This window comes from Cheilinus undulatus, linkage group 9 (assembly GCF_018320785.1).
Source record: "Cheilinus undulatus linkage group 9, ASM1832078v1, whole genome shotgun sequence".
In the NCBI taxonomy this organism is placed as follows: Eukaryota; Metazoa; Chordata; class Actinopteri; order Labriformes; family Labridae; genus Cheilinus; species Cheilinus undulatus.
This window is the reverse complement of record NC_054873.1, coordinates 3,350,180-3,371,706: the sequence shown is the minus strand read 5'-3', so window position 1 is coordinate 3,371,706 and position 21,527 is coordinate 3,350,180. Positions and strand designations below refer to the sequence as shown.

Below are 21,527 nucleotides of genomic sequence, written 5' to 3'. Positions count from 1 at the left end.
AAACCCTGAGGTGGAGAGAAGATGTCGGCAGCAGGACGGTTTTATCAGGACATGAAGAAGAACACTGATGATCTGAAGCCCACCCTCCCAGCCACCGTTCTCCTCAGCTCTATAGCCAACATGAGGAAACCTTTCCCTACAAGCCCTCTATGATCCCTGTACTCTGTCAGAGCTGATCCCAGTTTGGTAGAGATTTTAGACTCTGGGGGATGTTGGGAGCTGGCTGCAGGATGGGGGGCAGGACGCTGGGAACGCGGACCCTCCTGAGGATTCTGGGCTTCCTGGCCCTGTGGATTACAGCTGAGGCTCAGATGAAGATCCCACTGGAGACGTAAGTATCTTCACTGCTGATACTGGATCTCTGAATCAGCCACCTGCTGCACAGGAGACTTATCACATGAGCTGGTAAACTGATTTAACCCCGTTATATGCAGATGTCACTGCAGGAGTCTACCATCAGGGCAGCAAGATGGAGAGAGCCAAGAAACGCTGGGACACTCAGCATTTCTCTCTGCATGAGATTTTTTAAACATTTGTGTGTGACAGTTTGGGATGTTTCTGATGTTTACTTCTCTTTTTCTGAACATAAATCCAGACACGTCAACGACTCTAACTGTAAGAAAACTCTCAGAAAACAGCCAAAATCCAGCAGAACACAGCTAAACACAGTCAAAAACCATATCATAACTCATGTTACTGGCTTTGGAAACAGTTCATCACATTCTACAATAACCTGTTAAACACTCAGGCATCACTTTGATTTACTGCCCTTTAAGGCCATTAAGGACAAAAATGTCCACTTCCAGAAAAATGCTATAAACTTTACAGATTGATATTTTTTCTGCTTTTTTGTTGCATAGATCTCTTAAACATCTTCAGCTGTGCTCAAAACTACCAAACATTCAATCATTTTGAGGATTTTAACCCTTTAAATACCAGTTTGATTCCTTAAAGATTAAAACATGTGGTTTGAATGGGAGTCAGTGGGACGTTTTTGTCCTTAATGACTCGAAAGGTAGTAAATCTTAAATCAGATGTTACACAAAATCTAATAATGCATCAAAGTCAATATTTTGGCTAATGTTTGACATACCCAGGACTGATTTGAGATTTTGAGATTTTTAAGATTTGCATTTTTAAACATGTCAGGCATGTCTCTGTGTTCAGTCGAGTTTTATTCCATTTAAGGTAAAACTGCAACATTTTTCATGATTTAAAGAAACTGAATTCTTTTTAAGTTTGGGGACGATTACTGATGGGTGGGTCTGGGACTGAATGTGAGGAAACACTCTGAAAACAGCTGTGAGAAAAATCATCACATTCTACGGTAACACATTGGCATTTAGGGTCCTTTAGCGATTTAGTTTGTTTTAACAATTTTTATAAAAACGAGGAGTCACCTCGTCTGAAGCGCTGTCAGTCTGATGAACTATAAGGACACATATCATCATGACCCTGAGACCCCCAGCGGGATAAGTGGTGTAGAAAATGCAGGACTAAAACCACAGGTTTGGAGCTTCATTCCTAAACGACCCAGTTCCAGATAAACTCAGACCACAAACTCCCAGAGTACCTTGTGTTTTCATGGTGATCCTGAGGGAGGGAGTTTGTGTCAGCTGATTGTAGTTTTCCCTCAGGACTGTGAGGCTGAAATCTGCTCTCTGTCCACAGATCAGACACTTTCATGTGCCAGCGTTTCTCCTGCTTTAACCCTTTATACTGCAGGAGAAACAGATATTTTTATTCATGTCATCTGTTCAGTTACACTAAGACTGTTGGCAAGTGCATCATATTCTTAAAATCTTCCAAATCTAGGGTGAGAGGTGATGCAAATTTATGATAACTCATGATAAATCCAAGACTCAGCAACAACTAACAAAGTAGCAGTGGCAAGGAACAGTTCCCTTTTAACGGACAGAATCCTGAATGGAACCAGACTCATGTTTGACAGCCAGAAGCCTCGAGCAGAACCCAAATATTAAAGACCCCGTAAAGTAAAATCCAAAGTTTTTGTCTGAACACTGTAGAAATGTTTGAATCTGGTTGCTGTAAACGTGAAAACACTGAGATCTACATGTGACTAAATTCTGGATTTAGACTGTTAGAAAGTTTTTCACCTCCTTCCTGGCTGGGTTAAATGTGGGCGTGTCTAATATGTGGACTCATGATGTCATCAGCCCACAGTGGGGAATGACCCCGCCCCTCTAACACTACAATCTAAAATCACAGAGCAGTTCATCTCAGTCCAGTCTGTTGTTAGCTGATGTCACTGCCTTTATTGAAAGTTAACAGTCAGTTAGATGATGTTTTTCTGTTCATTGTGAGGTAAATTTATCAAATCTATCAGCCACAGTCGTCTATGGATCATTTAAAGCAGTGTTAATTAACGCGTGGCTCTTTTGTGATGATTTGTGGCTCTTTTATGTCTTAATTTGAAATATTATTCCCCCAGAAAACCTTTAAAAAAAGAAACTCTGACCTCAGAAATGATCCATTGCAAATCATATTAATCATTTTGCTTCCCACACTTGTACAGTAGGCTTTCATTTTGTATTTGCATTGCTCTTATTTGCATTTTTTTGCCACTTTTGATTAATTTTTGCTGTTTTTAGCCCCTTTTGCCACATTTTTTTTGCTACTTTTTCCCATTTTTGCCACTTATATCCTGCTTTTTGCAATTAGCAATTTTATTCCCCCTTTTTAAGCCACTTTTCATCCATTTAAGTTACCGTTTTTTCCCATTTTCCCACCTTTTTGCTGCTTTTTTACCAATTTGCTTCCTGTAACTAATATTTTTGTCATGTCTCACCCACTTTTGCTACTTCTTCCCTTTCTTGCCACTTTTCTCCAGCCAGATTTTGTCAATTTATGCCAATTTTCCCCTTTTGACCATTTTTGCCACCTCTAACTTATTTTTATTGCCACTTTAACCCTTTATTTTAGATTGCGACACTTACAAAAATACTTTTTAATAGTGTGGCTCTTTGGTTGAGTAGCACTGATTTAAAGCATCATAACAGAGATTTGAGTCAGTCTTTGTCTCTTCTCTGGCACAGAGCCAGGCTGCTGTACTCTCATCATAAGGTCAACATTTAGACTGAGCCATTATTAAATCTGAGAGGATTGTATTTCTCCTGAGTGGGCGTGGCTTCAGCTCATTCAACAGGCACGCCCACACCATCCTGGAGCAGATTTTACTGCCTCATTCTTTATGATTTTGAAGCTTAATTTTATAAACCAAGAGATTTTTTATTTGACTGAAATTTGACCTGAAATTTGAGATTTTAGAGATAAGTTTTGGGCAACAAACCTAAAAGACCACCTGTCGGCTGATTTGATCTGCATGATTAAAAAAAAGCATGGCTCTATTCACGTCTATCCGTTCTACAGCCCTAATGAGCAGACCATGAACCAAACTGTTTTTAATGTTATCTCTCCCATAAGTGAAACTACAGCTCCCAGACAGAGCGAGGGATACCGTCGGCTTCCCTCTGATCAAACTCACCCACCCTGATAACCTCGTCATGGTGGAGCTGTGGAGCAGACATCACTTTCTGCAGCCGTGTGCAGGATCAAACTCTCCCTCATCCATCACCATCTGTGACAGCAGCTCAACAGAGCTGGACACGGGCCAACTAACACGCCCACTTGGCTGTTTTAGCCCGGTTAGCCCGGTCACCTCTGACTGTGACCCACATTCATCACCCGACACGCCAATGCATGCCAGAACAGCACCGTGCTACCTGGTCGCACACATACAACCCTCTGATATAAAATTTCCCCCATCGAGAGTCTCTGCGTTCTGATTCATGAATCCACGCTGGAGTTTATGTTCAGGACACTCGACATTTCAAACACTGGCGGAGACTGGACAGAAGTTAAAACAACAGACTGTGTAGTTTAAACCAATGTTTATAGGAGCTATGATAAAGGTATATAATACCAAAAGATACACTATGTGGGCTCATAGAAAGTGGAAGCATTTAGGAACAACAGCAATGCAGACATGAAGCAGAAGATTCTCAGAGTGGGGTCAACGGCTGCTCCATAGCTGAAGAGTTCTGAACTTCCACTGGCATTAATGTAAACATTAAAACTGTAGCAGGAGCTTCATGAATAAGTCTCCAGCTGCAAGCAGCCAAGCCTCAGGGCTTTGAAAGCCCCAGCACTGAATGGCTAACCCCCTGCAGGAACTATCCCATCCAGTATTTGAGAGTTAGTTTATTTTCTCCTTCATTATTTCCTCCTTTCACCGTCTAAGCTGCCTCCTCTGACTCCTTGGTGTCAGACATTTAAATCTTCATACCTGGGGGTCATTTTCTTTGCTTACTGTCTGACCTTCTTTCAGCTGGCTGTAGCTCACAGTTAGATAACAGATGTGTTTCATCCATCTCTGTGTCCAGGTTGGGTCAGATTCTTTAAATCTGCAGCACAGATCAGCCTCACCAACAAACCACTGATTAGATTTAGAGGTGATTTGTTTTGGTGTTTTGAGTTGGAAAAGACACACCAGCTATAAAATTCTAACAAGAGGTTTAATTACTAAAACCAAAACCTTCAAAACACCTCTCTGCATGTAAATTTAGATTATAGTCTACCTTGTAAGTCACAGTGGCAATGGTTTGTGTCTGTGTCTTACCTTGCACGCCACATCCCACTCAGGGTTCAATTTTATTCTGATTTAAAGCTCTCTGTGCAGCTGAGCTTCTTTGTCTGAAAGCTAGGAGACTTAACAACAAATCTGTGGGGAACTGAGGGCCACACGGAAGGATTTATGAACAACTGTTGAAAGAAAGAGAGATTCATAGAAATGACACCAGCAACTGATTTAGTATTATTACTGGCAATGACAATGGTAGAAGTAAAATGGAGCTATTACTGGGGATGAGGACTGAGATACTGATAGAAGACAGAAGGTGTGACTGCATCTTAGAAAGACTTCTCTACACAAAGAGTGACAGAGAGAAAAGATTCAGGCTGTCTGGATAGTAAAACATCATAGAAGAAAACCTCCAGCACACCAAGAATAATAGGTAGACTGACATCATCATCATTTATGACTGGATGGATGGATGGATGGATGGATGGATGGATGGATGGACAGATGGATGGATGGGTGAACTATGGTTTGATGGATGGATGGATGGATGGATGGATGGATGGATTGATGGGTGAGCTATGGTTGGATGGATAGATGGACAGATGAATGGACAGATGGATGGATGGATGGATAGATCATGGATGGATGTATGGACGAATGGGTGAGCTATGGATGGAGGGATGATGGATGGATGGATGGATGGATGGATGGATGGATGGATGGGTGAGCTGTGGTTGGATGATAGAAGGACAGATGAATGGACAGATGGATGAATGGACAAATGGGTGAGCTATGGATGGAGGGATGATGGATGGATGGATGGACGAGTGGGTGAACTATGGACAGACAGACAGACAGATACATACATAGATACATACATAGATACATACATACATACATACATACATACATACATACATACATACATACATACATACATACATACATACATACATACATAGATTCTGACATCAATGACTAAACCTTGTTAACAAACTCAGAAACGTTAGTCTTCTGTCATTCTCAGCCTTAAATGGAGTTAAATGTTATAAATCCTCTCCTCGGTGTTCTGAGCAGCAGCTGAGTCACTGGAACTCTTAGTCAGCGCTCACAGAGCTCTGGTTTTAGGAGGTTAATAGGGGATGGACACAGATGAAGGAACAGATGTTTGACATTTAGGAGCTTATTGTACTGTATATGCTGCAGCACTGATTCTAACACAGTGCCACCAAACTGATTTTTTAAATCAAGGTTATTTTGGGGGTCAGCAGCATCTCTGATGGTATGGGGTTGCATTAGTGTCTATGGCGTGGGCAGCTCTAACATCTGGAAAGGAACTACCAATACTGAAAAGTAGAGAGAGGTTTTAGAGCAACATATGATCCCATCCAGACATCTCTGTCAGGGAAGGCTGCAACTATTTCAGCAAGACTATGCTAAACCACATCCATCCATCACAACAGCATGGCTTCACAGGAGAAGAGTCCGGGTCCTGGACTGGCCTGCCTGCAGTCCAGACCTTTCACCAATGGAAAACATTTGGAGCATCAGAAAATGAAGAAGACCCAGTACTGTTGAGCAGCTAGAATCAGACATCAGACAAGAATGGGACAACATTCTTCTCCCAGACCACTCAGCACCCCAACTTTTTTGGAACTGGGGTTGTAAAAGAGTTTATAGATGTCTAGACTGATCTGTGCCCGACAGACATCACTGCTGCAGCTCTAGCATCATGAACCTTTAGATAACTGCATCATCCCACTCCTGATCGTCTGTCTGTGGCTTTTTACAGTTTTTCTCATTCAAATCAAAAACTTTATTTAAGGCTCTCTACCTCTGAATTCAGGAGTAGTAACCTCAGCCTGCTGACGCGTGTTTGTGTGCAGTTTGCATTTCTGTGTGATTGTAATTTGTGCTGAGCCGACACCTGCGTCTCTCTCTGTGACCCACATGAAGAACAGATTATCTAAATCTCTCCGTCACCGTCATATTGAACAGCCTTTTCTGCTTTTTTTACTCACCACTGCTGTAGATCGTCACTACAGTCAACAAAGCTCAGAGCAGCACATCAAACAGAACCCGAACATTTAATCCAATCAGATTCAAGCTGGGGTTGTCAGGATATCAATATTAGTCTTCATTAAGATTTTAGTAAAAATTCCTGCCATGGGTGTTTCCACATTCTGCATGATTGTTTTGCATTTTGCCCCTGCATGATATTTTGTCAACAGGTTATTTTCCATAAAACCATGCAAAGACATCCAGGGCTCAGCCTGGGTCACGTCAATCCTTCTTACTTAGCACTCCTTACTTCATCCTTCCTAAGAGTTCTGCACAATACTGTACGTCACATGCACTAGGCAGAGACGCCCTGCAGCAGTCTTTCTGTCTTAATTCCTGACTGCACCTGCAGCCTGCAGGTGCAAGAAGGCGAGGGGAGAATGTTTGAAGTGTCCCACTGTTTTTTAGTCAGTTGCAAACAAAACCAAGATGCTGCTCTGACTACTAACGCCATCTTGGCCCGCAAGCTGGAGACCAGAAACTTGGTGCATGATTTTTCTTTACTTGTTGACAGCCTGACACCCCAGATTAACAGTTTCACACATCAGTGGCATGGGATATACTTCATATCAATCTGGGGAACACGCTGTAGACAGTGTGTGGGAATAAACCAGCGTTCATCAAGTACATCTGCACAAGGGCCAGACTTAGTCTCAACAGAAACTCACAAAAATTAAAGCAATATATTGGTCTGACTGAAATATTACCGCAGTAGTATTTGTATTTTTCTTTAAACTACAGGACATTTTCAGTCATTACCAGTGAGATCTATCCCTGTTATCTATTATGCAGCAGGCCACAAGGAAACAGGCCTGACAGCAGGACCCCTGAAAATCCAAGAGAATGAGCCCTCCTTAATTGTGATTTAGCACCAATATTAACCCATTTTGACACTTTTAAGCCCTTTTGATACTTTTTGCCTCTTTAACCCAATTTTTGCATAATTTTAACCCCTTTTAAATCACGTTTCCTGCATGTTTTATCCGCTTTGTGCCACTCTTTTATCCATTTTTGCCACTTTTTAACCCCTTTTATTATTTTTTTTCCACAATTTTTGCAACTTTAAAGCCGTTTATTCCCACGTTTAACCCATTGTTGATACTTTTTGCCTCATTAATCCAGATTTTGAAAGATTTTAACCCCCTTTAAACCACTATTTCTGCATGTTTTATCCCCTTCATGCCACTCTATTATCAATTTTTGCCACTTTTCTTCAATTTTTGCCACTTTTTAACCCTTTTACTTTCTCGTTCTATTTTTTGTCATTTGTGTCAAGTTTTGATACCGTCTGCCCTTTTTCCCCCTTTACCACTTTTTGACATATTTTAACCTCTTTTTAAAACTTTTTTCTGCCAATTTTTGCAACACTTCTGCCAACTTTAACCATTTTTTAAATATCGACTCATTTTGACAGTAAATTTCTATAAAAACAGCTCAAATGTTGAGCTGTTTATGGGATGGATTTAACAGCTGCAGACATTTAAAGCAAAAGGATACTCTTAAAATCTTGTTTTCCTCCTTTTCAGAATTTAATTAAAGTGGCTGAATTGACTTTAAATTGGCAAAGATGGGTGGAAAATGTGGTGAAATTGGATGAAAAATTGATATAAACTGGCACAAAAGGGTTTACTAAGAGAAAAATGGGCAGAAATTGGCAGAACTGGGTTAAACTGGCAAAAATGAGCATATCACAGTGAAGTGTGGTTATAATGGGTGTAAAATATATAAAAAGTGGTTAACAGAGGCAATAATGGATCAACAGAGGTAACAACAGGTGTAAAGTGGCAAGACTTGGTTTAGAAATGGCAGAAACAGGCAGAAAAAAGTGCTGGAAAGGGTTTGAAATGGGAAAAAATGGGTTCTAAGTGGCAAAATTTCGTTAAAATTCGTGTGAAAAAGTGTTAAAAACTGGTTAAAAATAAGCAAAATTGGTGTAAAGTGGCAATAATGTAATTTGAAAATATTCTTAGTTTTTTAGGGCATCTTGCGACCCCCTCTCAGCGTCTCGCGATCCCTATGGAGGTCCTGACCCCAACATTGAGAACCACTGATCTAAATATCATTTCTGTTCCTTTTCACCTGTTTTGCGTGTATTCATCTGTATCTGTTTCTGTGTTTCAGGGTGCAGCAGTGGGCGAATGTGTTCTCTGTTCAGCTCCGAGAGGTCACCACCAAATACTCCGGCTCCCTGCTGCTGCAGAAGGTAAAAGGCAGTGATTCTTTAAAAAGAAGTCAGGGTTCAGAGGAACAGTCAGAGGTCTGTGCCAGTGGAGGGGGTCTGTGCCAGTTACTTTTCCTTGAGCAGTTGGAGAAGAAAGGAGAATTTTAGTTTCAGCATTTAAATTTAGATACGGTCTGTTTTGTAGCTAAATGAGAGCATCGTCTGCATAAAGGCTGATTTTATGGAACAGATTTTCTGTTTACATACCTGGAGAAAAATAAAATAAGGCTCTAGTTATGAGCTGCACGGCGGCCCAGGAACCATCTTGCCTCATAGCAAGAAGGTTCCTGGTTCTCGTTCTGGTCTGGGCCTTTCTGTCCAAAGTTTGGATGTTCTCCACGTGCATGTGTGGGTTCTCTCCAGGTACTCCGGCTTCCTCCCACCACCAAAGACATGCTCTCTGGGTTAGCTGGTGGCTCTAAGTTGGCTGGAGATGTGAGTGTGAGGTTGGTCTCGGTCCAGGGTGTACCCTGCTTCTCGCCCAATGACAGCTGGGATAGGCTCCAGCCCCCCGCGACCCTGAACGGGATAAGCGGTATAGAAAATAGAAGGATGGGTCCAGTTATACATTGCCTTTTTAAAATAAGGTTATAGTAGAGAGAGTGTGTTTGTGACAGTCTATTAATGTGTTTAGCAGGCATACTAGTACACACAGAGACTCACAGACACAGACCCGGATCATGTTAATGCCCAGATTGAGGGCCGAGCCCTCTTTAACAGCGTCAGGATTTGAGGCTTTTTCTGATTTTAGACATTCATCCATTCATCTGTCAGATTTAGATTTAACATGGACCGTCTGCTTTCAAACACACGACCACATCATGGGGAACAAACAACCAGGAAACCTCGCTGTGAGGACAGGAAGTTCACTCTGGGCTTTTATTCATCGGTCTGAAAGGCTGTGGTTGATTTATTAACAGTTTTCTCTCATTTTGGTTGACAGAAATACGCAGACATTACCAAATAAGTTCACTTTGCCTCAGCCAGGAGCTCTTATACTGTCAGGGAGCTCCATCGCTGACAGGGTTTGTATTTATAAATCAATCTGATGCCCAAACACATTTTATTGCTAGTTTTTAATTCACTCCACAGTTGAGCTCCTTTAGACCTTTAAATCCCTGTATGGGGTCCAGCAAAAACTCAGAGGTGACCCATTCTCTCAGTGTCAGACCCTGATCTGTGGAACAATCAGAGGAATAAAGGTTGATGACTCATTTACAACACAAACACACAGCAGACTGTAGGTCTAAAACCACTGGGCTGAACGGTTTGGAAAAATAACATTCATTTGCTTTTATTTTGAATTAAACTGCAAATTTGATATGAATAGTTGCACTGAAGGGAGTGATCACGTTTATGTTGTTCTCATTTTAATGAAGAAAAATCATGCATTTATGAGGAAAGTAGGATTTTTATAAACTACATTATTGAACCTTCTGAAATGACTAACCCAGGTTCTCTGGTCCAGCTCCCACAGCCAATCACAGCTCTTTCTCTAACACCTAATCCTGCAGCTGAATCAACTTTAAGAGACCGTCCTGGGGTTTGCCTGACTTTCTTAGATGCTCTGAAGCGTTCTTACAACAACTGAAGCTCTTGATGATCCTATGAATAGTTGATTTAGGTGGATATTTCATTGAGACAATATCTTTGCCTGTGAAGTCCTTTTTAGTGCAAAGCAATGATGACTGCATGTGTTATTTTAACTCCGTCAGCAGGACGGTGAGATCTCCAGCCTTGTCCTGGTTCACACTCTCTCCTCTAACCAGACGATCACTGCTGCTGCAGCTGGTCTTTCTGTAGCAGAGCTGAAATGCAGTGGAGTTATAAAGTTCATGACAAAGAGGGACTTTGCAATTTAATTGCAATTCTTCTGATCACTCTTCATAACATTCTGGAGTAAATGCAGACAGCACCATAAAAACTGAAGCAGCAGACTTTGTCAACATTCATAGTTGTGTCATTCAGCAGTAAAGCATCTCTGTCCTAAAGTAGTTCCATTGGTGGAGCAAATAAACACTGACCGGGTTGTAAAATGCTTATTTTAACTGTCATTCATTCACTCTGTCAGAGCTCTGTGGTTTCCTTGCATGGTTTATAGATTTTAAAGATGGTCTGTCCTTCACTCCTCTTCTGAGATAACTCTACAGAGATAACTCCTCCTGTTTGGCTCATTAGTAAAGCGGATTGTTTGTTCTAATTAGAATCAAGGTTAATTAATCAAATCAGAGACTGAATAGCCGTAATGACCGTCCGTCCCTCCTCTCTCTCAGCTTCTTCTTCATCTGGAGAAAGCGGCCGGTTACCTCCTAACCTCGCTGTCCACACAGTTAAATATTTGATGCTCTGCTCTGCAAACTTCTGTTTCCCCCCAGTAAAAAGTTGTTTTGCCTTTGTTTTGACGAAAATTCAATCATGGCATTTGATTATTATTGCAACCATCGATGCACAACTGTCTTCACTGTAAAACCAGTTCATTCTGAGTCATAACTGGATGCGACACAAGCGAGTGTGCATCATCGACAAAATCAGCCTCACTACTAGCAAATTCACATCCAGTTCCATCTGTTGGGTTTTACAGCATAATATTTGACTGATGCAATGAATCATAAATAATTGAATGGTAAATCTACTGGTGAATTTATGGATGGTATATTTTCCAGAAAAAAAATGATATGAATAAAAAAGCCTGGACTGCTGCAGGATTTTACTAATCAGAGTCTAATTTCAGCTCATGATTGTGCGGTTTGGTGGAAAGGTTTATTCAAAATTGTGAGGACAAACCAAAAAATATTTCTTATAATGATATAAAACAATTCAACAGTGCATTTACAATTTACATTATTTATTTATTTATTAACTGTACAGAGGAAATAATACTATAATTGCACGGTAAAGAATAGGTGGCTATGCTGGCTTTTAATCTGACATTCAGGCTTTTAATTTGAAATTCATACCTTCCCATTGGGTCCCGTTTCCTGTTGTTCAAGCCTTTTCTTTTCAAAAATGAAAACCTGAATTAAAATAGATTTTTGGAGCTTGTTTCAACCAGGAAATGGAGCAGCCTGAAAGTAGAGCTGTATCTCATTATTTTTGTAATAAAATCTGTTTCCTGTCTCCTCTCAGAAACTGAGGGACGTGGAGCCGATCGTAAAGATCGTGGAGCTGAACGGGGAGGAGTTGGTGAAGGATTACTCGGATGAAATCGAGCGAATGTTGGGAAGCAAGATGAAGTCAGTGAAGGTGAGGATGAAGACGCTTCACTAAGTAGTGAAATCATAATGGCTGATGTTTTCTGTGCCGGCAGTGCCAACAGGCTGTTTCAGGTTTATTATTGTGAGAGTTGACTCTCATTGCAGTGTTTAAAACTGCTCTGAATGTCAACATTTTTCTTTTTTCCTGGAGAAATAACCAAGAAACATAAAAATGTACAGATAACATGCTGGGGCATTAGCGGCAGCTGTAAATTACACTCTCTCAAAGACAAGTCAGACCGGCATTTCCTGTGCCTTTGCTGTTAACAAATCAAGTCATAAGTCCCGCCCCTTCTTGATTTTGATTGGTCAGCGAGGGAGAAGTACCAAAGAGGAGAATTTCACTGTTCTAAAAGCTGAACTGATTTCATGTGAGAGCTCTGGGTTCTCAGAAACAATAAAACAGAACACACTAACCTCCAGTTTCCACACACTTCACCTGCAACAGGACCCACCCACTGCACAAGCTCAAGTCTTTCTCCAGGAGGTCCCAGGAATGCCCACCTTGTCTGAGATACACCAGTTCTATTTACAGTGCTTGCCAACGTCAAACCACATCTATGCAAGTACAGCAGATTGATCCAAACAGCCGGAAAAACGTCCAAAGCATCCAGTCAGCTTACGACGTAATGCTCAGACTCCTGATAGTAAATCATTACTATAACAACAGAACGTCCCATCCTGTGGACCAAGCTAGAGGTCACAGGTCAGTCAGTGGGTAACAGAGCAGCACTGACAAAGAAAAGTGAACCTTTGAGGAGGAAAAAAAAATTTTACATGAAAGCACACATCTGTAGTAGCAAACAAAAATCTTTAAACTTCCAGAGGTACTCATCCGCGGTAGAAGCAAAGATAATACTAAACAATATAAAAAAACATGGCAAATCAACCCCAGAAAGGCTTAATAAACCCCTGCTTACATACTAGTCCTGCATGAACTCATACTTCTCTGATCCTGTGATCTCATGTCTCCAGCTGCTCAGAGCACCACTGCGCAGAGTTCCAGGAATGCTTTCAGTGTGCAAAGTCGCTCTCTGTCAGTCGGAGTAAAGTGCTGCATATGCAGAATGTGGTGAGAGTAATTAAAGCGTCCTGAGTGCTAAAAATGCTAGACTGTATTGGTTCTGTACTGAAAGCAGCGCCGGCAATGCAAAGACCAGCATCTGTGGACACAGACCCTGAAACGTGTGTTGATGCAGAGAGCCAGTCTAGTGATTGAAATGTGCTGATTGTGGGGCTGCATGTTCATATTAGAATAAACATTAAACACATTATTTTTTTCTTATGCATGTATGATTGAATGTGTTTGTCATATATAAAGAAAGAAGAACTCCTATTATGCCTGATGAATGATTCCCTCTTTCTTTTCAAAGGGGACATATAATGCAAAAATCCCTTTTTCAGGCTTCTCTAACAAAACTATGTGCCCCTGGCCTGTCCACAATCCCCTCAAGTACCAGAAAAATCCATCCCCCCTCTATTTCTCCACCTTTTAGAAAATGTGTCCTGAAACAAGCCGATCTCAGATTTTGCCCTCATGATGTCATGTGGGGACATCAAACCAAGAGTAAAGCTTCAGCCTTCAATAGGAACCCCAGTTTTGCTATAATGCTTTGTACATTATAATGGCAAATAAAAACTAGACAAACAATTTCTTGTATTTCCTTGTTTTATTATAGTAACAGTCAACTTATATTTTTGGTATTTCTCTCTGATGATATGTCAGTGGTGTGTTATTTCGTTAAGGTAAGTTTGGTGAAGAAAAAGAAGGCATAGAGTTCAATATGAAGCAATTATCAATGACTAAAATAAGCAGAGAGTCACTGACGTGTTTTTCTGCTGAAGCTTTTGTCTGATCTTCTTGTTTCAGAGATTAGCAGAGGCTGCAGAGGACGCTGACCTCTACCATGAATACAACGCTTCATTAGAGGTACGTCCACCTCTTCTCTCCCTGACTACTCCTACAGGTCATCCAGGAAGTGTTCAGACACCCTTTACCTTTTATAGCTCTGTTATGTTTCAGCCTGGTGCTACGTTCGTTTAGATTCTCTCATTATTCTACACTCAGTGCTCCATCAGGACAGAGTGAAAACACAATTTTAGAATTGTTTGCAAACTTGTGAAAAATAAACAACAGAAATATCACATGACCCTTTCCTTGGTAGTTGAAGCACCTTAAGCAGCGATTACAGCTTCCAGTCTTTTTGAGTATGATAAATGAGCTTTGCACACATGGATCAGGGGATTTTCTGCCATTCTTCTTTGCAAATCCTCTCCAGCTCAGTCAGGTTGGATGGGACTGTCAGTGGACGGACGTTTTCAGGTCTCAGGGATGTTGGATAGGGTTCAGGTCAGGGCTCTGGTAGGGCCCCTCTAGGTCATTCAGCTTTCCCTCTACCCTGACCAGCCTCCCAGTCCCTGCTGCTGAGAAACACCCCCACAGCATGATGCTGCCAGCACCATGCTTCACTGCTGGGATGGTATTGGGCAGGTGATGAGTGGTGCCTGGTTTTCTCCAGACATGATATTTAGAAGTGAGGCCAAACAGCTCAATCTTGGTTTCATCAGAGCAGAGAATCTTGTTTCTCACTGTCTGAGAGTCCAGTGATGGTCGTCCTTCTGGAACTTTGTCCCATTTCAGTTTGGCTGGGCGACCATCTCTCAGAAGAGTCCTAACTGTGCCAAACTTCCTCAATTTGAGAATTCTGTGCCAGATCTGTGCCTGTCAACAATCCTGTCTGGTATTGAGTAAGATAAATGAGGTTAAGAATGAATTTAAATGGCTGTAGCATCAGACTGCAATGAAACTTCTAAGGGGGTCTGAGTACTTTCTGAATGCACTGTATGCACTAGGATAAGTGGAGCTCTTGATGTTTTGGCTTCACTTGCAGCAGCTCTAGTGCCGTCCTTCTTTGTACACAGGCCTCATTCATTAGACACACTGGTCTTTAAAGGACAGTTCCAGCTGTTTTGATTCTTTTTTCGCTGAGCTGTGATTGTTTGTGTCTCTTGGCTCTGATGGTAGACGTATTGGCGTGACAGTGTTGTGAACTGTGGATCAGAGGTAACAGTCGGTCAGTGTGCCGTGGTCTCTGCAGCAGATTGAGGTTTTAAAGCTTCGGCTGACACCTGAAATGAGATCAGATCAAACTTCACTGATCCTGTGAGGAAACTGGGTCGACGCCGCAGCCAAGGAACGGCACACGGGAGAAAATAAACAAAACAAACCAGGAACGCACAGTACTCTCCGTACAAATCCCAGTCCTAAAAAAGCTGGGACGTTGTGTAATATGTAAATAAAAACAGAATGCAGATATTAATACATTATTTCCAACCTATATTTAACTGAATGCAGCATAAAGACAAGGTAGCTGTTGTTCAAACTTTAAAAAAAATATATATCCACAGCATTTTAATTCAATGCCTGCAGCACATACCAAAAAAATTGGGACAGGAGCATGTTTGTCACTTATAACAACACCCTGTAAGCATCTGAAGACACTCATTAAGCATTGAAAGTGAGATTCTTTCTCATTCTTGCTTGATTTTCTTGTGCATTTTGCATTTCATCATGTGCCATATATTTTCAGTGAGAGACAGGTCTGTCGCTTGACGGCCAGTCTAGGCCCTGCCCTCTTTTACTGTGAAGCCATGCTGTTGTAACTCGTTCAGAATGTGTCTTGGAAGTGTCTCGCTGAAATAAGCAGGGACGTCCCTGAAACAGACCTCTTCTGGGTGTAGGCATGTGTTCCAAACCTGTATGTGCCTCTCAGTATTAATACTGCCTTCAAAGATGTGCAAGTAACCAAAGCAGTGGCCACTAATACACCTCTATTACCGATGCTGGCTTCTGAACTTTGTGTCAATAAAATCTGGACGGTCCTTTCCCGCTTAACCCTCTCAGACTGACCTTTTTACACAACAAAGAGAGACCCCGGTTGTAAAAGGTTAAATAAGTTTTCAGCCATAGGTCGTAGCCACTTACTTGTTTTTCCCTGGAAGTGCTCTGTTTTGCTGTTCTGATGATGCTATCCATTCCTTTGTAAACCTTATGGTAGCTTTTCTAGACTGCTTGGAACTTAGGTGACTTTTTAGGGTCTTTAAAGATTAAATCCACACAGTAACTCATATATTGAACAACTTTTTATCCATTTTAATCCGTTTTCGATCATCTCTGCTGTTAACTTAGCATTAGCCACCATCTTAAGCTCCTAAAATAAGTGTCACATGGGCTGTGACAACCAATAGGAGGTTGTGTGCCAAACAGCAAACGTGTATACTCTTAACTGGAGGAGAGAGTCTGAAAGAGTTTTGAATGAGTAAGGCCAGCCCAACACTAGACAAAAAATTTTTAAACCTGAAATGATTTTAAAGACGTGGGAGACCACAGACATAGGGGCAGTTTCTAATGATTTTTTCATCTTTAATCCTCTGAAAGTGCAAACTAAACAACTCAACTCTGATCATTGGAGACCACACATCTACGGACCAGCCAGTGACCTTGCATGATGGCTGGACTGAAAGCACGGTTGTGTTTATGGTTGTGAGCGGTGAAAGTACGTATGATCTGGCTGGTGATGCTATCCAGTCTGCTCGCTCTCACTGGTTGTTGTGGACGCTCTGTCAGAAGTACTCTGACCTAGAATCGTAAATATCAAACATGATTGATATTTGTGATTCAGAATCTGGGAGGATCTGACATGATTTGGAGCAGTAAAATAACCGTGTTGATACCACACACACGAGGATTATTCAGACAAATAATCAGTTGTGATAGGCTACAATCACGATACGCCACCACCATCATCAGGAGGCAAATCTTGCCCAAAACCGGGTTTAAAATCCTGTAGTGTGTGGCCGGTCTAATAGAGAGAAAGAGACACAGAGAGGCTGTGACGTGTCCCTCTGTGTCTTTGCAGACAGGAACTGCTTTGAATAATGGCACAAATAGAGGCAATACAAAGAAGTGCAAATACTTTTTTGTAAAAATGTGACTATTTTGAAGACTTTTTGTCATGGAATGATATTTTTTTTCTCTTTTTGGTCCCCAAGAGATGGGAGAAAAAGTCTTAGTCATTATTGTTGACTGTGTGTCACACATAGGTTTTTAGAGCTTGTCTTTATAGTCCCATGCTTTTTTTTAAATTCCAGTGGCATTACTGCAGCACACATGTTCTTAAAGCCCAGGAAGAAAAGGATGTTTACAGCTTGGCTGTGCACCACAGGGTTGACGTTTTACAAGGTTTTGAAGACAAAAAGTCCAGGAGAGACACAATGGTTCAATAATAGTTTAGGGCTCAGAGGGCTAAGCCCGGAGGACACAACAGTCAAACATGGACTTGTTAGACCACAGCACAACTTTCCACTTTAGATGAGTCCATCTCAGACGAGCTCAGGACCAGAGAAGTTGGGTGTTCTTGATGTTGCTGATGTCTTCGTCTTTGCATGTTGGAGCTTTAACTTACATTCGTAGCTGCTGTGACGTACTGTGTTAACTGGCAGCAGTTTTCTTGAGTGTTCCTGAGTCCACGTTGTATTATCCATCACAGATTCTGGTTTTTAATTCAGCGCCACAAAAGAGGTCAAAGGTCACTGGTAGTCAGTGTTGGACTTCAGCTTTACCCCCATATGCAGAGACTTTCCAAATTCTTTGCATCTTTCAATACAAGGAACCCTGGTCAAATCTCTGAATTTCTTCCAGTTTCATGTTGAGGAACGTTGTTCATAAACTATTGGACTATTTGTCCTCACAGTCTCTCACAAAGTTACTGTTATGAAGGGCAAATAATACAGTTTTGCAGCAGAGCTTGAGCTGTGGTTCAGTGGTACAGTTGATTGTCTCTTAACCAAAAAGGTCAGGGGTTTGATCCACATCCTGCATGCATAAGAGACTGCAGAAGTGTCTGTGGGACAGACATTAACCCCTGAATAGCCCCCGGTGCTGTGCCTAAATGAGTGCATGTGAATGAGAATGAATGGGGTTAGTAAATATTGATGGACACCTAACACACCAGCCTCATCCGCCGTGTGTGAATAAGCTCAGGTCCATTTTCTGATGTTTTTCTAAACTTTATGTGCTCTTTAGTTCGATTACTACAACTCGATGCTGATCAACACGGTGGACGAGGACGGGAACCCTCTGGATCTGGGTGGAGAGTTTCCTCTGGAGGAGAACGAACACTTCAACAATCTGCAGGTGAACACGCAGCAGAGCAACATCCAGGTCCCTACTAACGTCTACAACAAAGGTCAGAGGTCAGGCACTAAGAAAACATGTGAGTATGCTCCCCCTGCTTCACCAGTGATGATTATGACCTCTGTGTGCAGATCCAAACATCCTCAACGCCATCTACAACTCCGAGGCCCTCAACGACGTCTTCATCAGTAACTTCCAGAAGGATCCCACGCTCACCTGGCAGTTCTTTGGCAGCTCCACAGGCTTCTTCAGGATCTACCCCGGTAAATTTAGGAGTCAGAAGCAGTCTAGAGTCAGCCGGCTTTTGTTTGCTAAGATCAAAGTCTTCTAGCACATGTAGGGACTGGGAGAATGAGAGTAAAATCCAGTTTGTCTGACCTCTACAGAGGAGTACTAAGTTCCATTTAGAGCCTTCTTTAAAACTGTGCCCCCATTATGATGATATTTCAGCCATTCAAATCCCTGACCAGCTCTTAAACACTGTGGTAGTTTAAAAAAAAAAACACTGTATGAATATGGAGAACTCACGCTGCTCCATTAGTGTCTGATTATCTAAGCCGAGGTCAGACTATGTGTTGTCTGTTCTGATGGAAACTTGTGCCATGAATCTGACCAACAGACGTGACTACATGTTGGTAGTCAACCAATCATCATGAATGACACACAGGGGGAAGGGGGGTGGGGAATTTGGGGACTCTGAAACACTAGATGATTGTGTTTTGTAAGGGCAGAGCCTTTAAAAAAGCTCAAAGGGTGATTGGATGAATTCTAGGCTAAATTCTCGTGGGACTTTCGATCCTGATGGGAACACCAATATACCTGACCACAGGAACCATTTAGTTCCTTAAAGAAAGGTACCTAGGACTAAAAGTTCTGGGTACTTATGGTTGAAAAGCACATAGATTTTGCAGCCTTGTTTCTTACTGTGTTTGTAAGCCAGAGAGGTAAACTGGATGAACACTGGACTCCTTTTGTCTCTTTCAGGAATCAAATGGACTCCGGACTCAAACGGGGTGGCTGCTTTTGACTGCAGGAACAGAAACTGGTGAGTTATGACTTAAAAAGGGGACATATCATCAATAACCTACCTTTTCAACATTTTTGCACATACAGTTGCAAGAAAAAGTGTGTGAACCCTTTGGGATTTCTTGGATTTCTGCATAAATTGGTCATCAAATGTGTTCTGATCTTCATCTAAGTCACAACAATAGACAAACACAGTCTGCTTAAACTAATACCGCACAAAAAATGATATATTTTCATGTTTATATTGAACAAAACATGTAAAAATTCACAGTGCAGGGTGGATAAAGTATGTGAACCCCTAGGCTAATGACTTCTCCAAGAGCTAATTGGAGCTAGGAGTCAGCCAACCTGGAGTCCAATCAATGTGATGAGATTGGATGTGTTGGTTAAAGCTGCCCTGCACTATAAAAAACACAAACCAGTTTTGAGTTTGCTGTTCTCAAGAAGCATTGCCTGATGTGAACCATGCCTCGCACAAAAGAGCTCTCAGAAGACCTACGATCAAGAATTGTTGACTTACATGAAGTTGGAAAGGGTTACAAAAGTATCTCTAAAAGCCTTGATGTTCATGTGTCCACGGTAAGACAGACTGTCTACAAATGGAGAAAGTTCAACACTGCTACTCTCCCTAGGCATGGTCGTCCTGTAAAGATGACAGCAAGAGCACAGCACAGAATGCTCAATGAGGTGAAGAAGAATCCTAGAGTGTCAGCTAAAGACTTACAGAAGTCTCTGGCACATTCTGACATTTGTGTTGAAAAATCTACAATAAGTAAAACATTAAACAAGAATGGAGTTCATGGGAGGACACCACGGAGGAAGCCACTGCTGTCCAAATAAAACATTGCTGCACGTTTGAAGTTTACAAAAGAGCACCTGGATGTTCCACAGCACTACTGGCTAAATATCCTGTGGACAGATGAAACTAAAATTGAGTTGTTTGGAAGGAGCACACAACGCTATGTGTGGAGAAAAAAGGCACAGCACACCAACATCAAAACCTCATCCCAACTGTGAAATATGGTGGAGGGGCCATCATGGTGTGGGGCTGCTTTGCTGTCTCAGGGCCTGGACGGATCGCTGTCATTGATGGAAAAATGAATTCCCAAGTTTATCAAGACATTTTGAAGGAAAACTTAAGACCATCTGTCCACTAACTGAAGCTCAACAGAGGATGGGTGATGCAACAGGACAACGACCCAAAGCATAGAAGTAAATCAACAACAGAACGGCTTCAACAGAAGAAAATATGCCTTCTGGAGTGGCCCAGTCAGAGTCCTGACCTCAACCCGATTGAGATGCTGTGGCATGACCTCAAGAGAGCGATTCACACCAGACATCCCAAGAATATTGCTGCACTGAAACAGTTTTGTAAAGAGGAATGGTCCAAAATTCCTCCTGACCGTTGTGCAGGTCTGATCTGCAACTACAGGAAACGTTTGGTTGAGGTTATTGCTGCCAAAGGAGGGTAAAACAGTCATTAGTCTAGGGGTTCACATACTTTATTCACCCTGCACTGTGAATTTTTACATGTTTTGTTCAAAATCACATGAAAACATATCATTTTTTGTGCAGTATTACTTCAAGCAGACTGTGTTTGTCTATTGTTGTGATGTAGATGAAGATCAGAACACATTTTATGACCAATTTATGCAGAAATCCAAGGAATCCCAAAGGGTTCACACACTTTTTCTTGCAACTGTATATTACGGTGTCTGATGGTCCATTCAGAAACATCACGTATTTATCCCTGTACCACCAAGCCAGTTCCAGAGATGATTCACAGCCGGTGCTAAAGCAAATATCAGCTCTTTGTTTTCCAAAGACACGGCTCCGGGAGAGAAGACAGCATGGCACCAACCTCCTCACTTGCCAGGATAATGATTTGGTTCGCATGATAATACCTGCCCTGAATCTGGTATCTCCACTCACACTCATGGAAGCACGTGTGTGAACTTCAGGTCCCTTAGATGATCTTTCCTCTGTCGAACTGGAAGTCATTTCTGACCCCACACCTTGAGGACTGTCCCAAAGCTCTTAAACCACCCGGAGGACACGCGAGAGCAGGCTTCCTGGAAATCTTTTTCTTTTCTACAAGATGCGTCACTTTATTGGATACTGCTAATGTTAATAATAGTAATAAGAGGGATGATCGTGTCGAATAAGGAC

The 21,527-nt window shown here is 41.7% G+C and overlaps 1 protein-coding gene across 1 annotated transcript in view; it reads left to right on the top strand.

The window, feature by feature from the left end:
- The first annotated feature begins 222 nt into the window (after nucleotides 1-222).
- Nucleotides 223-21,527, top strand: part of LOC121515292 (voltage-dependent calcium channel subunit alpha-2/delta-4-like) — a 94,310-nt gene continuing 73,005 nt past the window's right edge. Inside the window, exons 1-7 of the mRNA XM_041795985.1 lie at nucleotides 223-331; nucleotides 8,783-8,864; nucleotides 12,009-12,125; nucleotides 14,007-14,066; nucleotides 18,222-18,384; nucleotides 18,464-18,595; nucleotides 19,317-19,377. Of these exons, the coding sequence (XP_041651919.1) occupies nucleotides 231-331; nucleotides 8,783-8,864; nucleotides 12,009-12,125; nucleotides 14,007-14,066; nucleotides 18,222-18,384; nucleotides 18,464-18,595; nucleotides 19,317-19,377 (716 nt within the window). The 5' untranslated portion in view covers nucleotides 223-230. The remainder of the gene's footprint in view (nucleotides 332-8,782; nucleotides 8,865-12,008; nucleotides 12,126-14,006; nucleotides 14,067-18,221; nucleotides 18,385-18,463; nucleotides 18,596-19,316; nucleotides 19,378-21,527) is intronic.